The sequence below is a fragment of the Vitis vinifera genome, chromosome 3, assembly GCF_030704535.1.
Source record: "Vitis vinifera cultivar Pinot Noir 40024 chromosome 3, ASM3070453v1".
Taxonomy (NCBI): domain Eukaryota; kingdom Viridiplantae; phylum Streptophyta; class Magnoliopsida; order Vitales; family Vitaceae; genus Vitis; species Vitis vinifera.
Genome location: NC_081807.1, coordinates 17,439,965 through 17,457,577, shown reverse-complemented (window position 1 = coordinate 17,457,577; position 17,613 = coordinate 17,439,965). Strand labels below are relative to the sequence as shown.

The following is a 17,613-nucleotide window of genomic DNA, read 5'->3' as shown; positions in this document are numbered from 1 at the left end:
TTTCCGCCTCTCTCTCTCTCTCTTTTCTTTTTTTTTTTCTATGTGCCGAAAGTCCTCCCCTTCTACCTATCTGTTAGAGCTTTTTTATAGCAAATAACAGTCCTTCTACGTGAGGAGTCTTCCTCTCTCTAGATTTTATCTTATGCACCGGAAAAACTCCTTTTTTTTTAATTTCAAACAATACCAATCCAAGCATATCACCTACAATCCATGCATATCATTTAAAGAGTTTTACCGTTTTCAAAAACTTCTCCAATGGTAGACTTCTTCCATAAAAAATTTCAAATTATTAAATTAAATAAATAAATAAATAATAAAATAGATAATAAATAATAAAATAAATAAATAACTAAATAAATAAATCGGAGAATATAAAATGATAATAATAGATAAATGAATAAATAACAAGATAATAAATAAATAAGTAAGAATACTAAATAAATAAATAACTAAAAAATGATTGATAATAATGAAAATAAATTAAAACAAATGAATAAATAAAACCATAATAAATGATCAAATAAAAGTGGTTAGTAATAATAAAAAATAAAGATAAATAAATAAGTAAATGAGATAAATGGGTCATACAACCATACAAGTCATACAAAAAGCAAAGACTAATGGGCCAAGGTGAGACTAAGTGGGCCAAGGTGGACCTAATGGGCCTAAGTGCCTAAGTGGATCTAGGGTGCCTAAATGGGCCTAAGTGCCTAAATGGGCTAGGATGCCTAAATGGGCCTAAGTGGGCCTAGGGTGCCTAAATGAGCTACCCTAAAAGCTATCCTAAAAATGAACGAAAAGCCTAAGTCTAAAATAGGGCTGCCAAGGGTCACAATAATGGGTCAGATAATCCCTCGACCAAAATCTCCGAGGTGACTCAGAAAAAGGTAAGTGGTATGAGTAGCCATGGGCCACCAAGGAACTATTTTGAAGTACTGAAAACGAACTCAAAGACATGTGCTAAAGGGACAAAATTGAGGGTCTACAAATATGCCCCTCTTCGGTATAGATCACGAGTGTAGAGAATGTGAGTAGAAACACGAGTAATGAGCGAAATGAAGTGAACTATATCGAAGAATTAAAGAAAGACCAGAGATTTTGTCCTAGCACATGAAAAGATAAGGTCAAAAGGTGGGGTCGCAATGAGATGGAAAGAGGTGAAAAGGGTGACTCAAAGTCATGAATGAGATGAGTGAATATAGGTCATGGACAAGATGAACGACTCTGGGTCTAAAATAGGATGAACGACTCTAGGTCGAGAGCCCTAAGCTCTAAATGGAAAAGAAATGACTCTGGGTCGTAAATGGAAAACAACTCTGGGTCGAGGGCTCCAGGCTCTAAATAGGAAAGAATGACTCTGGGTCAAAATGGAAAGTAACTCTGGGTCGAGAGCTCCAAGCTCTAAAATAGGAAAGAATGACTCTGGGTCAAAATGGAAAGTGACTCTGGGTCGAGAGCCTTAGGCTCTAAATGGAAAGGAAATGACTCTGGGTCGAAATGGAAAGTGACTCTGGGTCGAGAGCTCCGGGCTCTAAATAGAAAGGAATGACTCTGGGTCCAAATGGAAAATGACTCTGGGTCGAGAGCTCTGGGCTCTAAATAGATAGAAATGACTCTGGGTCCAAATGGAAAATGACTCTGGGTCGAGAGCTCTGGGCTCTAAATAGATAGAATGACTCTGGGTCAAAATGGAAAATGACTCTGGGTCGAGAGCTCTGGGCTCTAAATAGATAAGAATGACTCTAGGTTGAGAGCTCTGGGCTCTAAATAGATAGCCGATCAGGATACTTTCCGACTCAAGGTGTCGGGTCGAGGCCACTCACAAGTAGCTAGAATGACGAAAACGTAACATCTCAGGGATGTGAGTGATGCAAATGACTCCGGGTCGTGAGCTCAGGGCTCGGGGTGCTATGAATGACTCTGGGTCAAGATGAAAAATGACTCTGGGTCGATGAATAGCTCAGGGCTATGAGCTCCGGGCTCTATGACTGATCGGCTAGAAGGAGAATGCGATACGCAAACTCCAGGTCAAACCACTCATGGGCGACCAAATGATGAAAGCTCAGCTAAGAGCTGGAAAGACTCCGGGTCTATAGGAAATGATAGCTCAGGGCTAGCGGGCTCAGGGCCTAAAGGAAAAAAGATAGCTCAGGGCTATAAGACTCAGGGTCTAGAAGGAATGGATAGCTCACGGCTACGAGGCTCAGGGCCTAAAAAAAGGATAGCTCAGGGCTAGCGGGCTCAGGGCCTAAGGGAAAAAGAATGCTCAGGGCTATAAGACTAGGGGTCTAGAAGGAATGAATAACTCAGGGCTACGAGGCTTAGGGCCTAGAAGGGAATAATAGAGAAGACCAACTCGAAAGTGGACATGAAATAAATTGGCTCAAAGCCATATACTCAAAATGTCAAGGGTCGGACTACTGAAACCAAGAAGGGAAATATGCCCCAGTATCCAGGGTGCTCACACTGCTGAAACAACCAGTAAACCAATCATCTGCTAGAAGCAATGGGTCAAGAACCAATACATCATGACAAACCTCTGAAAAGTCAAAACTGAAAAAAGCCTCTGTGTCTGAAAAAAACTGCTCTGTCAACGAACCTCAAAAGGTGAATCTCAAAGCGTGAATATCGTGGCTCATCTAAAAGCAAATCTTAAAGTGCATAAAATGCTGCTCATCTGGATAATCCGATCTGCAAGGTAACAATGACGAAAACAAATCTGTCTCATGAACATCTGGCTAAAGGATCCACCCACGCTCCTCGGGTGAAACCTGATGCGATCCATCTCTATCTCAACAAATCCATGTAGGGAGGCCCTGATACAGTCGATCGTCGGAAGCTCTGGGCTAGTACTCAATCTAAAACCAAGCTGGTTACTGTCTCAATCTCAAGGATACTCAGAAAGTAGGGAAATACGCCCCAATATGAGACCTGATGTCAAAGTCATAAGCTAAACAATCGACACCAATCATCCATCCTCATATCACTGCTCGAATAAATCTAACAATGGAGAGGGGAATATGCCCCAGTATGGACATCGGATGTCGAAGTCGTGAGGCAAACAAACTAACAATGATCATCCATCCTCGTATCGTATACAATAACAGATAAGAATCTCGGAGGAGGGGGGAATATGCCCCAGTGTGAATATATGATGCACAACCAAAGGATGAATCCAATATCATCAATCAACTATCCTCAGCTCAACAATAATCCGCTAAGAGGTCAGAATGATGTATCGACCAATGCCTCAAGGGAGACACTCTAGGTCTAATCTCAAATGAATAGCCAAAATGATGAGGAATGTGGTAATCTCAAAAGTAGAAACATGTCTCTGATGAATCCCTGACTAGATCTGATAGGAATTTGGTAACCTCAAAATGGGGAAATATGCCCCAGTATGCCTGGTCTATACACTGCACTGAAAACTGCATCCAACTCAGTAATAATCCACTAGTCTATCTCAGAAGTACTCCGGGAATGGAACCACTAGGGGCTCAACGATGCTCCAGTAGAACTGATATAGTCTCAACATACCTCACTAGGGATCTCTGATCGGTGAAAATACCCAGACTCAAAGAAAGTGCTCCACTAGGGGCTCATCTCAACCAAATGAAAGGGGAATATGCCCTAGTATGGATATCTAATGCACAACCAAAGGATGAATCCAATATCCTCAACGAACTGTCTCCAAAACCAAAAATCCATCAAACACCAATATGCCAAGCAAGAGAGAAACCAAATGCTTCCAAAAGTATCTTCCATAAAAGAGAACATAGTAACGACCAAACTTCAACCAATCTACCAAAAACCTGTCCAAGTGAAGACTGTCAAAGATAACGTCTGATCTCGTAGCCTCAGGGTGGTCTTAAGACACGGGACGTAACGTAGGCCAAGGTGATAGGGTGAAAGAAATGAAGGGAAACTAGGCTCAAATACCCAATAATCAAACCCGTACCCTCGTGTACAAGATGTAATGCATAGAAAAATCTCATGAGTCATGGACTTAGAAGTAACCAAAGGGAATGCCGATAACGAAATGAGAGAAAGGATGAATGGTCAAACCATTAATGAAATATGTGAATGATGTGAAGAAGGTATCAAATCAGTAATGGGTATCGATATGTAGGGAATGAATAAAAGGTGGAACAAAGATCTGGAATGCGATAATGGGATACAAAAGAAAGCAATGAGAAAGTGGAATGAGTGATGATCAACCCATGTTAGTACAATAAAGGAAAGTCATGTCACCAATGATAGAATGGTGGGTAAGACAATGATCCGGAGACCCTAGTAAAAAGGTCACTCATCTCTCATACCTAATATATATCAATCATGATCCAAGAATCATAGGATCTCATAGAACTCTCATATGAACCCTCGACACTCCAAATGCATAACAGGAGTGGCTCAAGGACTGAAAAACTCATGAAAACATCTCACAAGAACCCACAATGTCAAATATACCCAGTAAACAGACCTCAAAAGGTGATATAAGTACCCAATGGAGTAAGATACCATACATGAGCATATCATTGCGCTTTTCTTTTCCTTTTTTTTTTTTTTTTTTATTTTTGATTGATTTTTTTTTTTTTTTTTTTTTTTTTTTTGCGCATGCTCTGATCATCAATAAATCAAACTCCAATGGAAAAATATAAGGAATGAACAAACTCTCTCTGACCACTGATGAATACATGAACCCCAACCCATGAGACAACCTCTCAAACTAAGATCTCCGAATCAATGTCAAATGATGGAATGAATAGAGTGATATGACTGCCTTCTTTGCACTAAGACATGAAGAATCATCAACCCAAGGAAGAGAATAATAAGATGAAGCAAATAATGATAGAGAAAAGAAAGAGAATGAATATATGATGATAATAAAATAGAACAAATAGGGTGATAAGAGGATGGTAACAAAATGAGAAGATAGATTTATAAGTCTAAAGCTCATGAGACTTTCCTAGCAAAGCATGCATATACATCAAAGGGCCCCAACCCGGGTGTAGAAATGGTAATCAAAGCTATAAGAAAGAAATAAGGCTATAATATACCACGTGAGGCTCAATGGGCTAGCAATGGTTTAATATTTCAATAAAGGTGATAAGGTGTAAGGCTAACCGAAATGATGGCCACCCATCCTGCGACCACGGTCTCAAACATAATACTTCTTCAGCTGATCCACGTTGGTAGGCTCTGAAAATTGGTTTCCATCTAAGTCTGTCAACCATGCAGCCCCTTCTGGAGTCAACTCTCGGATAACATAAGGCCCACTCCAACTAGGTCTAAACTTTCCTCTAGGGTCTCCAATCAAACCTCTGAGAATCCTCAAAACTAAGTCCCCTTTTTGCAATGGTCTAGGCTTAACCCGTTTCTTGAAGGCACGAGCCATCTTTCTCTGATAGGCCTGAACATGATCTGCTGCTCTCAATCTCCTCTCATCTAAAAGGTTAAGCTGATCAAATCGAGCCTGAGCCCACTCTGTCTCAGAAATCTGCTGCTCAAGGGCTACTCTCAATGAGCCCATCTCTGTCTCGACTAGCAAAACAGCCTCCATACCATACACTAGGGAGTAAGGCGTAGCTCCTGTAGAGGTGCGAAAAGAGGTGCGGTACGCCCACAATGCAAAAGGAAGCTTCTCTGACCAATCTCGAGAAGTCTCAACCATCTTCCTCAAAATCTTCTTAATATTCTTGTTTGCAGCCTCTACTGCCCCATTGGTCTGTGACCTATATGCTGAAGATCTATGATGTCGAATGCCATACTCCTGCAACAAAGTGTCTACCTCAGCTCGGAAGTGCGCCCCTCTGTCGGAAATCAACTCATGAGGAACCCCATAGCGGCAAATGATGTGTGATCTGATGAAACTAGCAACCCTAGCAGATGTCAATCTCGCATATGATGCAGCCTCCACCCACTTGGTGAAATAATCTATGGCAACCAGGATGAACTCGTGACCACTGGAAGATTTTGGTGAAACCTTCCCAATAATATTAATACCCCATACTGAGAATGGCCATGGCGAGGTCAAAGCGTGTAACTCTGATGGCGGTGCATGAATGAGATCACCATGAATCTGACACTCTGGGCATTTCTGGACAAACTGACAACAATCTGTCTCCATAGTCAACCAGAAATAGCCCGTCCTCATAATCTTACGGGCTAGCATGTGTCCTTCCATATGGGGACCACAAACTCCGGAATGGACCTCTCTCATCACTCAATCTGCAGAGGCTCGATCTAAACACAATAGAAGCATACCATCAGCTGATCGTCTGTACAAGGTATCTCCGCAAATCACAAATCTAGTAGCCAAATGCCTCAGTGCTCTCCGATCCTTGGTAGTGGCTACCTCAGGGTATGTGCCAGATCTAAGGAACTGATAAATGTCATGATACCAAGGTAGGTCATCCTGGACCTCTGTCTCTCCAATCAGACAACAATAGGCGGGTGCAGACCTGGACTCAATCAGTAATGGACGTATGACTACATCAATCGGAATGTCCACGGAGGAAGCTAAAGTAGCTAAGGCGTTAGCAACGGTTCTGCGCTCTAGGCAGATGAACATATCTCAAGTCGTCAAATCTCGCAACCAACAACTCTAAATAAGCATGATATGGCCTAAGCTTCACGTCCCTAGTCTTCCAATCCCCCTGAATCTGCCTGAGTACCAGATTGGAGTCACCAAACACCTCCATCTGTCTAATGTCAAGCTCCAATGCAGTCTCTAAACCAAGGATACAAGCCTCATACTCAACTATGTTATTCGTGGCAGGATGTCGATCAGAGAATGCCAAACGAACGGACCTCGGAATGTGATCGCCCTGAGGGGATACCAATAGAACACCAATCCCATACCCTGACTGATTGGCTGCACCATCGAAGTACATGCACCATCCCGATAAGCTGGTCATAGCAACAAACTCCTCATCTGGAAAATCATCATCAACTGGTCTGTCCTCAGATGTCGGTAGTGAGGCTAAGTGATCGGCAACAATACTTCCCTTAATAGACTTCTGAGAAACATACTGAATATCGAACTCTGTCAAAAGTACGAGCCATCTCATCAATCTACCAGTCAATGCAGGTCTATCAAACAAGTATCTCAATGGGTCTAGACGGGATATCAAATGCACTGAATACTCTGTCATGTAATGCCTCAATCTCCTGGTAGCCCAAACTAGTGCTAAGCAAAGGCGCTCAATCATAACATATCTCATCTCATACTCCAACATCCTCTTACTCAGGTAGTAAATAGCTCGCTCCTTTCCTAAGTCATCAATCTGAGCTAACATACATCCCAAGGCCATGTCTGAAACTGACAAATATAGAAGAAGTGGACGTCTTGGCGTAGAAGGCACTAAAACAGGAGGAGAAAGCAAATACTCCTTGATCTTCTCAAATGCAAACTGACAGTCATCATTCCAAACTGTTGGCTGGTTCTTCCTCAAAAGACGAAAGATAGGCTCACATATGTCTGTCAATCTGGCTATGAACCGACTAATGTACTGTAATCTGCCCAGAAAACCTCTAATCTCTTTCTCAGTCTTTGGTGCAGGCATGTCAAGTATGGCTTTGATTTTATCTGGGTCGACCTCTATGCCCCGCTCACTGACCATATGCCCCAATAATTTCCTAGAAGTCACTCCAAAGGTGCACTTCTTGGGATTCAACCTCAATCTAAACTTCCGGATCCTCTCAAAGAATCTCTCTAAAGCATCTAAGTGATCTGCTCTACCTCGGGATTTCACGATCATATCATCCACGTAAACCTCGACATCCCTATGCATCATGTCATGAAACAAAGTGGTAGCGGCTCTCTGATAAGTGGCTCCTGCGTTCTTCAACCCAAATGGCATAACTCTGTAACAGTAGGTACCCCACTCAGTAATAAAGGTTGTCTTCTCCATATCCTCTGGAGCCATCAAAATCTGATTATACCCTGAAAACCCATCCATGAAAGACAACATCGAATGGCCTGCGGTGCCATCAACCAACAAATCAATGTGTGGAAGGGGAAAGTCATCTTTAGGGCTGGCTTTATTGAGATCTCTGAAGTCAACACAAACCCTAACTTTGCCATCCTTTTTAGGAACAGGGATGACATTAGCCAACCACTCTGGATACTCAACTACTGATATGAACCCAACACTGAGTTGTTTCTGAATCTCCTCTTTTACCTGTAGACTCCAACGTGGATGCAACCGTCTCAATTTCTGCTTAACTGGTCTAGCATGTGGTAGGGTAGGTAAATGGTGCTGGACTATAGAGGGATCAAGACCTGGCATGTCCTCATAAGACCATGCAAAGACATCCAAATATGACCTGAGTAAATGGATGAGTCTATCTCTCTCATCTGTAGATAGGGATGAACCAATCTTCAGCTCTCTAGGTTGATCCTCTGTGCCAAAATCAACAATCTCAATGTCCCCTGCAGCAGGTGAAACTCTCTCATCTATGGGACCAGAGTCATGATCCAAAGAGTCCCTATCCGAACCGGGCTGTGCAATCTCATCATCTATATCAAATATCTGTGTAATGGGTGAGTGGGGTGCAGATGTAGAGATACTATCACAAGAGACAGGCGAATACTCAAAAATGCTCAAATCCATAAATGAAGCAACAGAAACATCGTCAGAGCGGCAGACAAATCCCGATAAAACATCAAAAGAAAGAGGTGGGTCCACAAGGTCGGACGCTCCCTCAACTGGGCTAACAATGCCCTCAAACAAACTACTATCATCCTCTGGAAGCTCTGGAACAGGAAGAGTCTGAGTCCCCTCAAAAACCTCAATGGTAGATACCCCAAACATATCAAATGCTGAAACAGGCTGAAGCTGAACAATGCCGGCAATCTGGCTCACGGTCATCATGTCCATCTCATCACGGTACTCATCATGGGGAACAACTCCATCAATCACCTCAGTAGGATCAACAATCACCCCATCACTCGTGATCTCCTCTGGAAAGCATAGAGACAACATGCTAGCTCGATCTGGAGACGTGGGAGTAATCGTCATAGGGAAAAAAGTGTCGAGAGCCCCATCACTCAACTGTAGCTGGTGAAATAGATGCTGAAGATCGGTCTCTCTATCTGTATGAACCACACTATCAATCTCCTCTAAATGAGGTCGAGTCTCTGATCCTCTGACAAAGTAGTCAGCCAAACTCATCCTATAGGGTCGAATAGGATAATCAAATGGTGTGTGGGATAAACGGGCTCTCACCCTCTCCTTGCGCAGCCGCGCCATGTGACGGTAATCGGCCTCAGTAGGGATGAATCCAAGTCCAAATGTCGTATCATGGTCAATGGCAGCTATGAACTCGCTCGGTCCCTGCTGACGTCGTCCTAACCCCATGCCAGGTAGAAAGGTCATACCCCTCATCATATCAAGGACCACTGTGCTACTGTGCTGATCAAACGACATAGCCACAAAGTCTCTATGAAAATCCTCAATCTCGAGAGTCTGTATCTCATCAAAAGTAAATCCAGTCAAACATAGGTCATCCTCACTGTGACTAATCTGAAGTACTGGCTCGGAATAGGCTAACATATCCCTGGTAGACTGTACTGTGATAACCTGCCCATCATGAATGAACTTCACCTTCTGATGAAGGGAAGAAGGAATAGCTCCAGCTACATGAATCCATGGTCGGCCCAGTAGCAGGTTAAAGGATGTAGGAATCCTCAAAACCTGGAACAAAGTGGAAAATGTGGCTGGACCAATCTGCAAATCAATCATCAAGGTACCCATAACCTCCCTCTTGGTGCTATCATACGCCCTGACTGTCTGAGTAGAAGGACCAAAATCTGAAGGCGCGAAACCAAGGGCTATAGCAGTGGCTAAAGGGCAAACATTCAGGGCTGAGCCGTTGTCTAGTAGGACAGACGGGACTCTACGGCCTGAACATCCCACTGTGATGTATAGAGGGCGCACGTGGTCTAAACCATCAGGTGGCAAGTCATCATCTGAAAATACAATGCAAGTGGCTCTACCAGCCGTCATCATATGAATCAATCCCTCTGGAGTGGTGGTAGTCTCTACTCTGATCTGACTCAAGGCTCGAATCAAAGCATCTCTATGAGTACTGGATGATGCTAATAAACTCCAGATGGAAATGAGAGCCTGAGTGCTCTGTAGCTGTCTCAAAACCTCATCATCTTCTCTCCTAACCTCCTCATGAGAGGCTGTACCCTCAAATGGTCTGACTGCTGGTGGTGGTGGCTGAGCTATCCTCCCACTACGAGTCACAATCTGTATCTCCCTCCCCTCTGAATCATCATCCTCTGGCCATAAAGTGAATGGGATAAAGGCATCCTGACATCCGATAACTAAGGGTGTAGGATGAGTCAACTGGAATGGTGCCTCGTCTGGGATCAAACTGAATGGTGCAGGAGTTTGAGGGACCACTGAAACCCCATCAACCTCATAACTGTCATGCAAAACAATCGGCTCGGGTAATCCATCATCCCAACTCAACATGTGTATACTGTCATCCTCTATAAGGTCCATGTGATGAATATCTCCTGAAGATGGATGCACTACGTGTGTAGAATGAGCAGGAAGAGGGTTAGTGGTCACACTTGGCTGCCCCAAGTTGACCAAACCCTGATCTATCAAATCCTGAATAGCATGTCTCAAAGCAGTGCAATGGTCCGTGTCATGCCCTGGCCCCTGATGATAGGAACAATGTAAGTCCATCCTAAAGCGAGGTGGTATGAGCTGGGGTAAAGGCCTGGATGCTAATGGAGCCAATAATCCACCTTCTGCGAGCTTCTGAAAAGCTCGACTCAAAGGCATACCCAACTGAGTAAACTGACGTGGTGGCCTCTGCACATAAGTAGTGGTCTGTGGAGCTCGGGGTCGAGTATATGGGGCAAGAGGCCTCTCTGCGACGTGTGCAGCAAAAACAGGCTGTGAGTCTGGATGCAAATAGGTAGGAGTCATAGGTCTGGAGGGAACAGGTGGCCTATACTGCACATGGGGTGAAGGTGGATAGTAGTACCCAGGAGTCTGCCCAATTGTCTGATAGCGTCTAGAAGGTCTCATCCCTGCTGAACTGATAGCACCAACATCTCCTGATCTCTGCCCTCCTAAAGGCCTCTTCCCCTTAGGATCAATAGAGGAAGACTCGGACCACAGTCCTCTAGCAATACCCTCCTCTATACCATACAAAGCCTGTACCAAAGATCCAAAATCCGTATGAGGAAATCCCATCAAGTGTCTAGCAAATCTAGGCTGCAAGCTCCTCATGATCATGCTAATCTGATCTCTCTCTGAAGGACGGTCTATAATCTGTGAAATCTTCTCCCTCCAGCGGGAGATAAACGAAGTGACTGACTCCTCCGGCCTCTGTCTCAAAGCCTCCAACTCTCTCCTCGAAACATCAATGACAGTGTTAAATGCAAACTGTCTCAAAAACTCCTGGGCTAAGTCATCCCAAGTCCTACGGCGTGATACCTCCAATGAAGCGAACCAACGCTGTGCAGCACCACTCAATGACATAGGGAAGAGCATAACCATCTGGGCATCATCTAGTCCATGGGCCCCCATAACAGTACTATAGAGTCTCAAATGGATGCGAGGGCATCCTATGCCTGTGTATCTCTCAATCTCAGGCATCCTGAACTTAGCCGGTAGACTGGCCACTGGTGCTCCATCAAAATCCTCCCAAGTAATAGCTCCCTCTGAAGTCCTCATCTGTCTCAACTTCTGCTCAAGTTTATCCATACGAGCATGTGGGTCCTCTGAGATCGGAGTAGGCACTATGGCAGGAGGTGGTGCAACCTCAGTCTGACTATGCAGAGTAAAAGGTATAGTCTGTGGTGCTGGCTGACTGTGCGGAAGTGGTGGTGGTACTGTGGCATCAAAATGGGTATCCTCCTGAACTGGGACCTGTTGGGCCTGCTGCCCATCTATCCTCTGGCCAAGGCTAGCTATAGCCTCTTGGATCGAAGCCATGGCCGCAGCAAACTGGTCAACGGTAACTATCTGAGAATCCATATCCCCCTGATCTGATCTCTGGTCTAACTGGTCTGATACTCTGGTCAATCTGCCTCCAACTCTAATCCACAAAGGTGAATCCAGAATGGTCACGATAAACTCTCCTACAAATATGGAAACACTGGATAAGGTGCGGTACGAAAGCGACTCTGTATGAATCAGCTGATAAGTGTGCAAGAAAATAGCCCAAATGTACTCAATCTGATAACCTCCTCTGATTACACCAAAAGGAGACTAAGGAAGGGATAACCGAATCCAATTGTGACCAAGGCAGCTCTGAAGGTCCACAGATGCACCCACGTGTAGAAATGAAATCTTAATTGGGTCTAGGTTAACCTACAAGGTTAAGGCGGCTCTATAGGATAAAATGGGTGGGTCAAAGGATCCCTAGCAGAAGCGATCGTACCCTCCGGCGGTACGCAACCCTCTGCACGCCTCCAAAGAGACGGGGTGCTTCCATGCAAGGTGGTCATCACCTCCACACATGCACTTCCTCGCGTTCCCAGGGGGTTTCTTAATGGTGAAGGCTCTCCCATCTCTCAACACTCAAGGATAATCTAAAGTGCACAATGAAGGATGTGGGTGCATCCGAAAAACCTAAGATCTAAAGTGAGATAGTGAACGAAGACAAGCAATCATACGAACATGCAAGAGAAAAGGTTGTCATGCAACAAGCAATCATGCGAAGCAGACAAATATCAAACAATCAAAGTCCTATCTAGCATATGTGAGAGTGAATCATGTTAAAGTGAGCAAAACAATCAAGTGATCATCCAAGGCAATCAAACATGGTAAGATAGCAAACCAAACAAGTAAGCAAATCGAATCACCTTGCCTAAAAAGGAGGTACCCACTAATCGACCAATTAAACGCCACATTTTCCTCAACTAGTGTTCAAGCTTGATCCTCAAAGTCCCCAGTGGAGTCGCCAATTTGTGGACCCGCATTTTTCACGTGCGCCCCCACTCGATCGGCGAGACTCGCTTTTTATTTGTGAAAAAATTGATTTTTGAAAAAGAGTTGGAGTCGCCACCTATTTTATTTTTATTTTGAAGGGAAAATAAAACAAGAAAGAAAAACCCTAAAAAGTGACTCCATAGTTTTGGAAAAAGCATGTCTTTGAGAAACCCGAGTCTAAGTCCGGGGATCAGGTTACTTATTGGGAAGGTACCTTTAGGAGGTAGCACCCCTCTAAGCCCTAAAAAGGTCTCTACTGACTAAGTTAAGGGAAGCGTGGCAATTAAATGGTTGATCATGGATACCTAAGTAGACTAGGTGATTTCAAATATTGCATGCCTAATAAGAAAACAAACCATGAGAGGGAATCGAAGTGCGTACCTGAACGACTTTTCAAGCGCTATCACAAGACATCAAAGTTAGTATAGAGATATAGCACGCAACATGCATTTCATCCAAGCAAGTCAAACATACATCTAAGCACCCAAGGATTAAATCAAAGCATGGATATAGCTCATGATAGCATGCATTTTCATAGAATTTTGGAATTAGAGGATAGAGAACGTACCTGGATAGCAAGTATATTTTATAAGATTCCTCGAGAAATACTAAATTGGTTAGGGCAAGCATAAATTATATGAAATATCCATTATATCTAATATACAGTTTCAAAGCCAAAATTGAGCTAAGACAAATTAAATGACTCCAAAAATAATAACAATTTCAAGTAAGGTATAAAACCATCAGCATGCGGTTAGAAAATGAAGCATCATAAAACAATTTCTAAAAAAATGGTTTAGAGTGGAATTTGATTACAAAAAATTTCAGGAAACAACTCCTACACACCTAGATTAACATACCGAAAGCCAAACACTCATTCAAAAGACAGATTATCGCAAAGGCACCTAAAGGTTCTACAAAGTCCAGATTAGATAAGGAAAAGTGACGTGCATAAATGGATTTTTAAAAAATAATAAATGATCCTATAAAATCATAAAAAAAATCACACACATATTTCAAAATGTCTATATCACATAAAAAATATATTCGGGGTCGAATAGTACTCAAAAATATTTTTAAAACTATAAATCTAATCAGATGTACAAACTCCAGCATGCGCAGTAGGCACAACTTTGAAAAATCATATCTCCCTCAAAAATGCATATTTTCTAATATTTTATGTGTCTAAAATCAATTTCAAGAAGCTTATAATTGAGAAAAAATGTTGAATCAATTTTAGAAAGTCCTCTAGTATTTTATTTTTTCCAAAAGATCTTGGGTGTCCAGAACTATGTGAAAACGGAGTCCTCCTAAAGACTCATTTATATCTTCTATCTCAGAATGACTTTCTAACTCAAACAAAACCTCAAATTCAAGTTCAAGAAGTGAGGAAAGTCATAAAATTTCTGGAAATTTTTTACAGATATCCTAAAGTTGTCAAAATGAATTTTGAAATTAAAGGGTCAGTGGTTGAGTGAAAACTGGCAGCAAGGATCAAAAAAGAATATGTGCATATTTTCAAGTTCTAAATGGCACTCAAAAAATATGTGTATGTTCTGTACCACTGATTCTTTCAGGTCTCTGATTGCGTGTGGCCCCCTTTGCATCAGGTATAAGTCAGGTAACTATGAGAATTTTAGGAATGACATCAAGTCCTTGCTTTTGTATCTTAAGAAGCATCTCATTTTCCAAGGCACGCACTTGATCCAGCATATAAGCAATCTGTCCACCTGTGTCAGGCAAACCTAGCAGTGCTAGAGGTCTGCCCCATACTCCAACCTATTAAGCTTCAAATCTTCAAAAAAAATAGTTCACACGTGGCCAACATTATGAACGTCGTCCCAGTCGAGGAGTATATATACTCGGAATTCTCATGGCCATGCAGAGAAGTATTGGTTCAAATATTTCTTCCTTGTGACACAACATATTGGTTGTCACATCAGATCTGATGGTAGGACCATGTTTATATCCAAGAACCTCAATGTTTCCTTCATCAAGCGCGTGTCCGACACCACTCTCCAACTTGGCTTGGATCTATCTGCATACCCATTCTTTCACCTGTTGCTAATAAGGACACTTGTCTATCTTATAGATAATTGAGACAAACAACTGACACAGGATTGATTCTTTCATCCAGGACCTCAGATGGGCAGTTTCGATCTGAACCCAAATACCCTCAACAAAACCCACAAATACCACCATATCACCTGTAATATCAAGAGTAGCAACCGCCCTCCAAGGACTTCCCCAGTGACATTGATCAGCCAAATGAGGATGGCTCGGGTGCTAATCATTGCAAACGATAAGACGTTCTTGCAACCCGACCCACAAACCATGAACAAAGGCTATAAGATATAGCAAAAGGATGGCAAGGGGAAGGGAAACACGTAGATGGGCAATCATTCAAAGCCATGTATCATACATGCACTTTCAACAGGCTTGAACATGGAAGAAAGAAGAAGGAACTTCTGGATATTACGATGGAACTAACAAAGTCGGATCATTCTTTAATATAAACAGAAACCAATGGAAGAAACACAAACTATGACAAGGCATGGCATAATTGCAAGAACGAAGGCTCTGGACAAGGGGGACAGTGTGCGTGAAGCATTGGAGCACTGCATTAAGAAAGCATTGTGTTGCCTAGATTTACCAGCCCAGCACCCACCATAGTGGGTTCAATTTCTCGAGGAAGGTATGAAGAGAATGGTGGTTTAGTTTCTCTGTTCCAAGACCATGGCGAAGTAGGAACCAAACTTTGATCATCTAGGGCTTCAAAACGAGAAGATCGCAACGAACTAGTTAGGAACAGGAACACAAGCAGATGTGGAAGACCCATCCCGCGAATGATGAGAAAGCAGTGACCTAAAAGGAGTGGACTTAGTTTCTAGTGTTTTCGGGAAGTGGGTAACCAAATCTATCTGAAATTCAGATAGAGGAACGCTGGAGATTAGGAATGACTAGGAATTGAATGGCTTGTCGAAGGTCCGACTTCGGGAAGAGTTCCTATGCAAACCAATTTTTGAAATCTAAAATCTCCAGTGAAAAAAAAATCCAAATTTCCATTTAACACGATATATGGCTTGTCATGTACTGAACCCTCTCTCTCAAGTGCAAATCAGAACACGAAACCAAACGTCCGGAGTAAATTCAAAGATGTGAGCCAAAAACAGGGACATGGATCGGGATATTAGATGTAGAGTAGTAAACGAAACAAAATACAGGATATCCATAACAAAATAAACAAGGAAACTAGACATTAAATGGGATCCTGGTTTCTTTCTGAAGTCGATAGATTCGCAGACCAGTGGTGTGATTGAGACTACGTTTAGATTTATGATTAGATGAAACTAAAAGAATATGAGAGAAGAGAAGACCAATATCACTTTCATATCCTAACAAAAAAACAATGGTAAAAGAACACTAACCAGAGAGGATACAGAACAAAGTGATAATATCAATAAGTAAGGAGTTCTCAACAAACATACCGAGGAACGCCCTCTTCTGGCAAGGAGATCCCACTGGTTTGTCGTCTGAGATTTCTTCAACCGCCCTCTCCTTCTTCTCCACCGACAGCTTCTCACTAGAAAGTCTTCCCTGAAAATCCAATTTTTCCGCCTCTCTCTCTCTCTCTTTTCTTTTTTTTTTTCTATGTGCCGAAAGTCCTCCCCTTCTACCTATCTGTTAGAGCTTTTTTATAGCAAATAACAGTCCTTCTACGTGAGGAGTCTTCCTCTCTCTAGATTTTATCTTATGCACCGGAAAAACTCCTTTTTTTTTAATTTCAAACAATACCAATCCAAGCATATCACCTACAATCCATGCATATCATTTAAAGAGTTTTACCGTTTTCAAAAACTTCTCCAATGGTAGACTTCTTCCATAAAAAATTTCAAATTATTAAATTAAATAAATAAATAAATAATAAAATAGATAATAAATAATAAAATAAATAAATAACTAAATAAATAAATCGGAGAATATAAAATGATAATAATAGATAAATGAATAAATAACAAGATAATAAATAAATAAGTAAGAATACTAAATAAATAAATAACTAAAAAATGATTGATAATAATGAAAATAAATTAAAACAAATGAATAAATAAAACCATAATAAATGATCAAATAAAAGTGGTTAGTAATAATAAAAAATAAAGATAAATAAATAAGTAAATGAGATAAATGGGTCATACAACCATACAAGTCATACAAAAAGCAAAGACTAATGGGCCAAGGTGAGACTAAGTGGGCCAAGGTGGACCTAATGGGCCTAAGTGCCTAAGTGGATCTAGGGTGCCTAAATGGGCCTAAGTGCCTAAATGGGCTAGGATGCCTAAATGGGCCTAAGTGGGCCTAGGGTGCCTAAATGAGCTACCCTAAAAGCTATCCTAAAAATGAACGAAAAGCCTAAGTCTAAAATAGGGCTGCCAAGGGTCACAATAATGGGTCAGATAATCCCTCGACCAAAATCTCCGAGGTGACTCAGAAAAAGGTAAGTGGTATGAGTAGCCATGGGCCACCAAGGAACTATTTTGAAGTACTGAAAACGAACTCAAAGACATGTGCTAAAGGGACAAAATTGAGGGTCTACACCCCCCTCCCCCCCCCCCCCCCACTTTCCTTTCCCCCCATTTTTTTTTCT

General features: G+C 42.2%; 1 protein-coding gene across 1 annotated transcript; it reads right to left on the bottom strand.

Moving 5' to 3' along the window:
* Positions 1-6,532: 6,532 nt before the first annotated feature.
* LOC132253568 (uncharacterized) lies at positions 6,533-16,843 on the bottom strand. Its single transcript, XM_059736040.1, has one exon. The coding sequence runs from the start codon at positions 12,006-12,008 to the stop codon at positions 6,537-6,539; it is 5,472 nt and encodes a 1,823-aa protein (XP_059592023.1). The 5' UTR covers positions 12,009-16,843; the 3' UTR covers positions 6,533-6,536.
* Between the last annotated feature and the right edge of the window lie 770 nt (positions 16,844-17,613).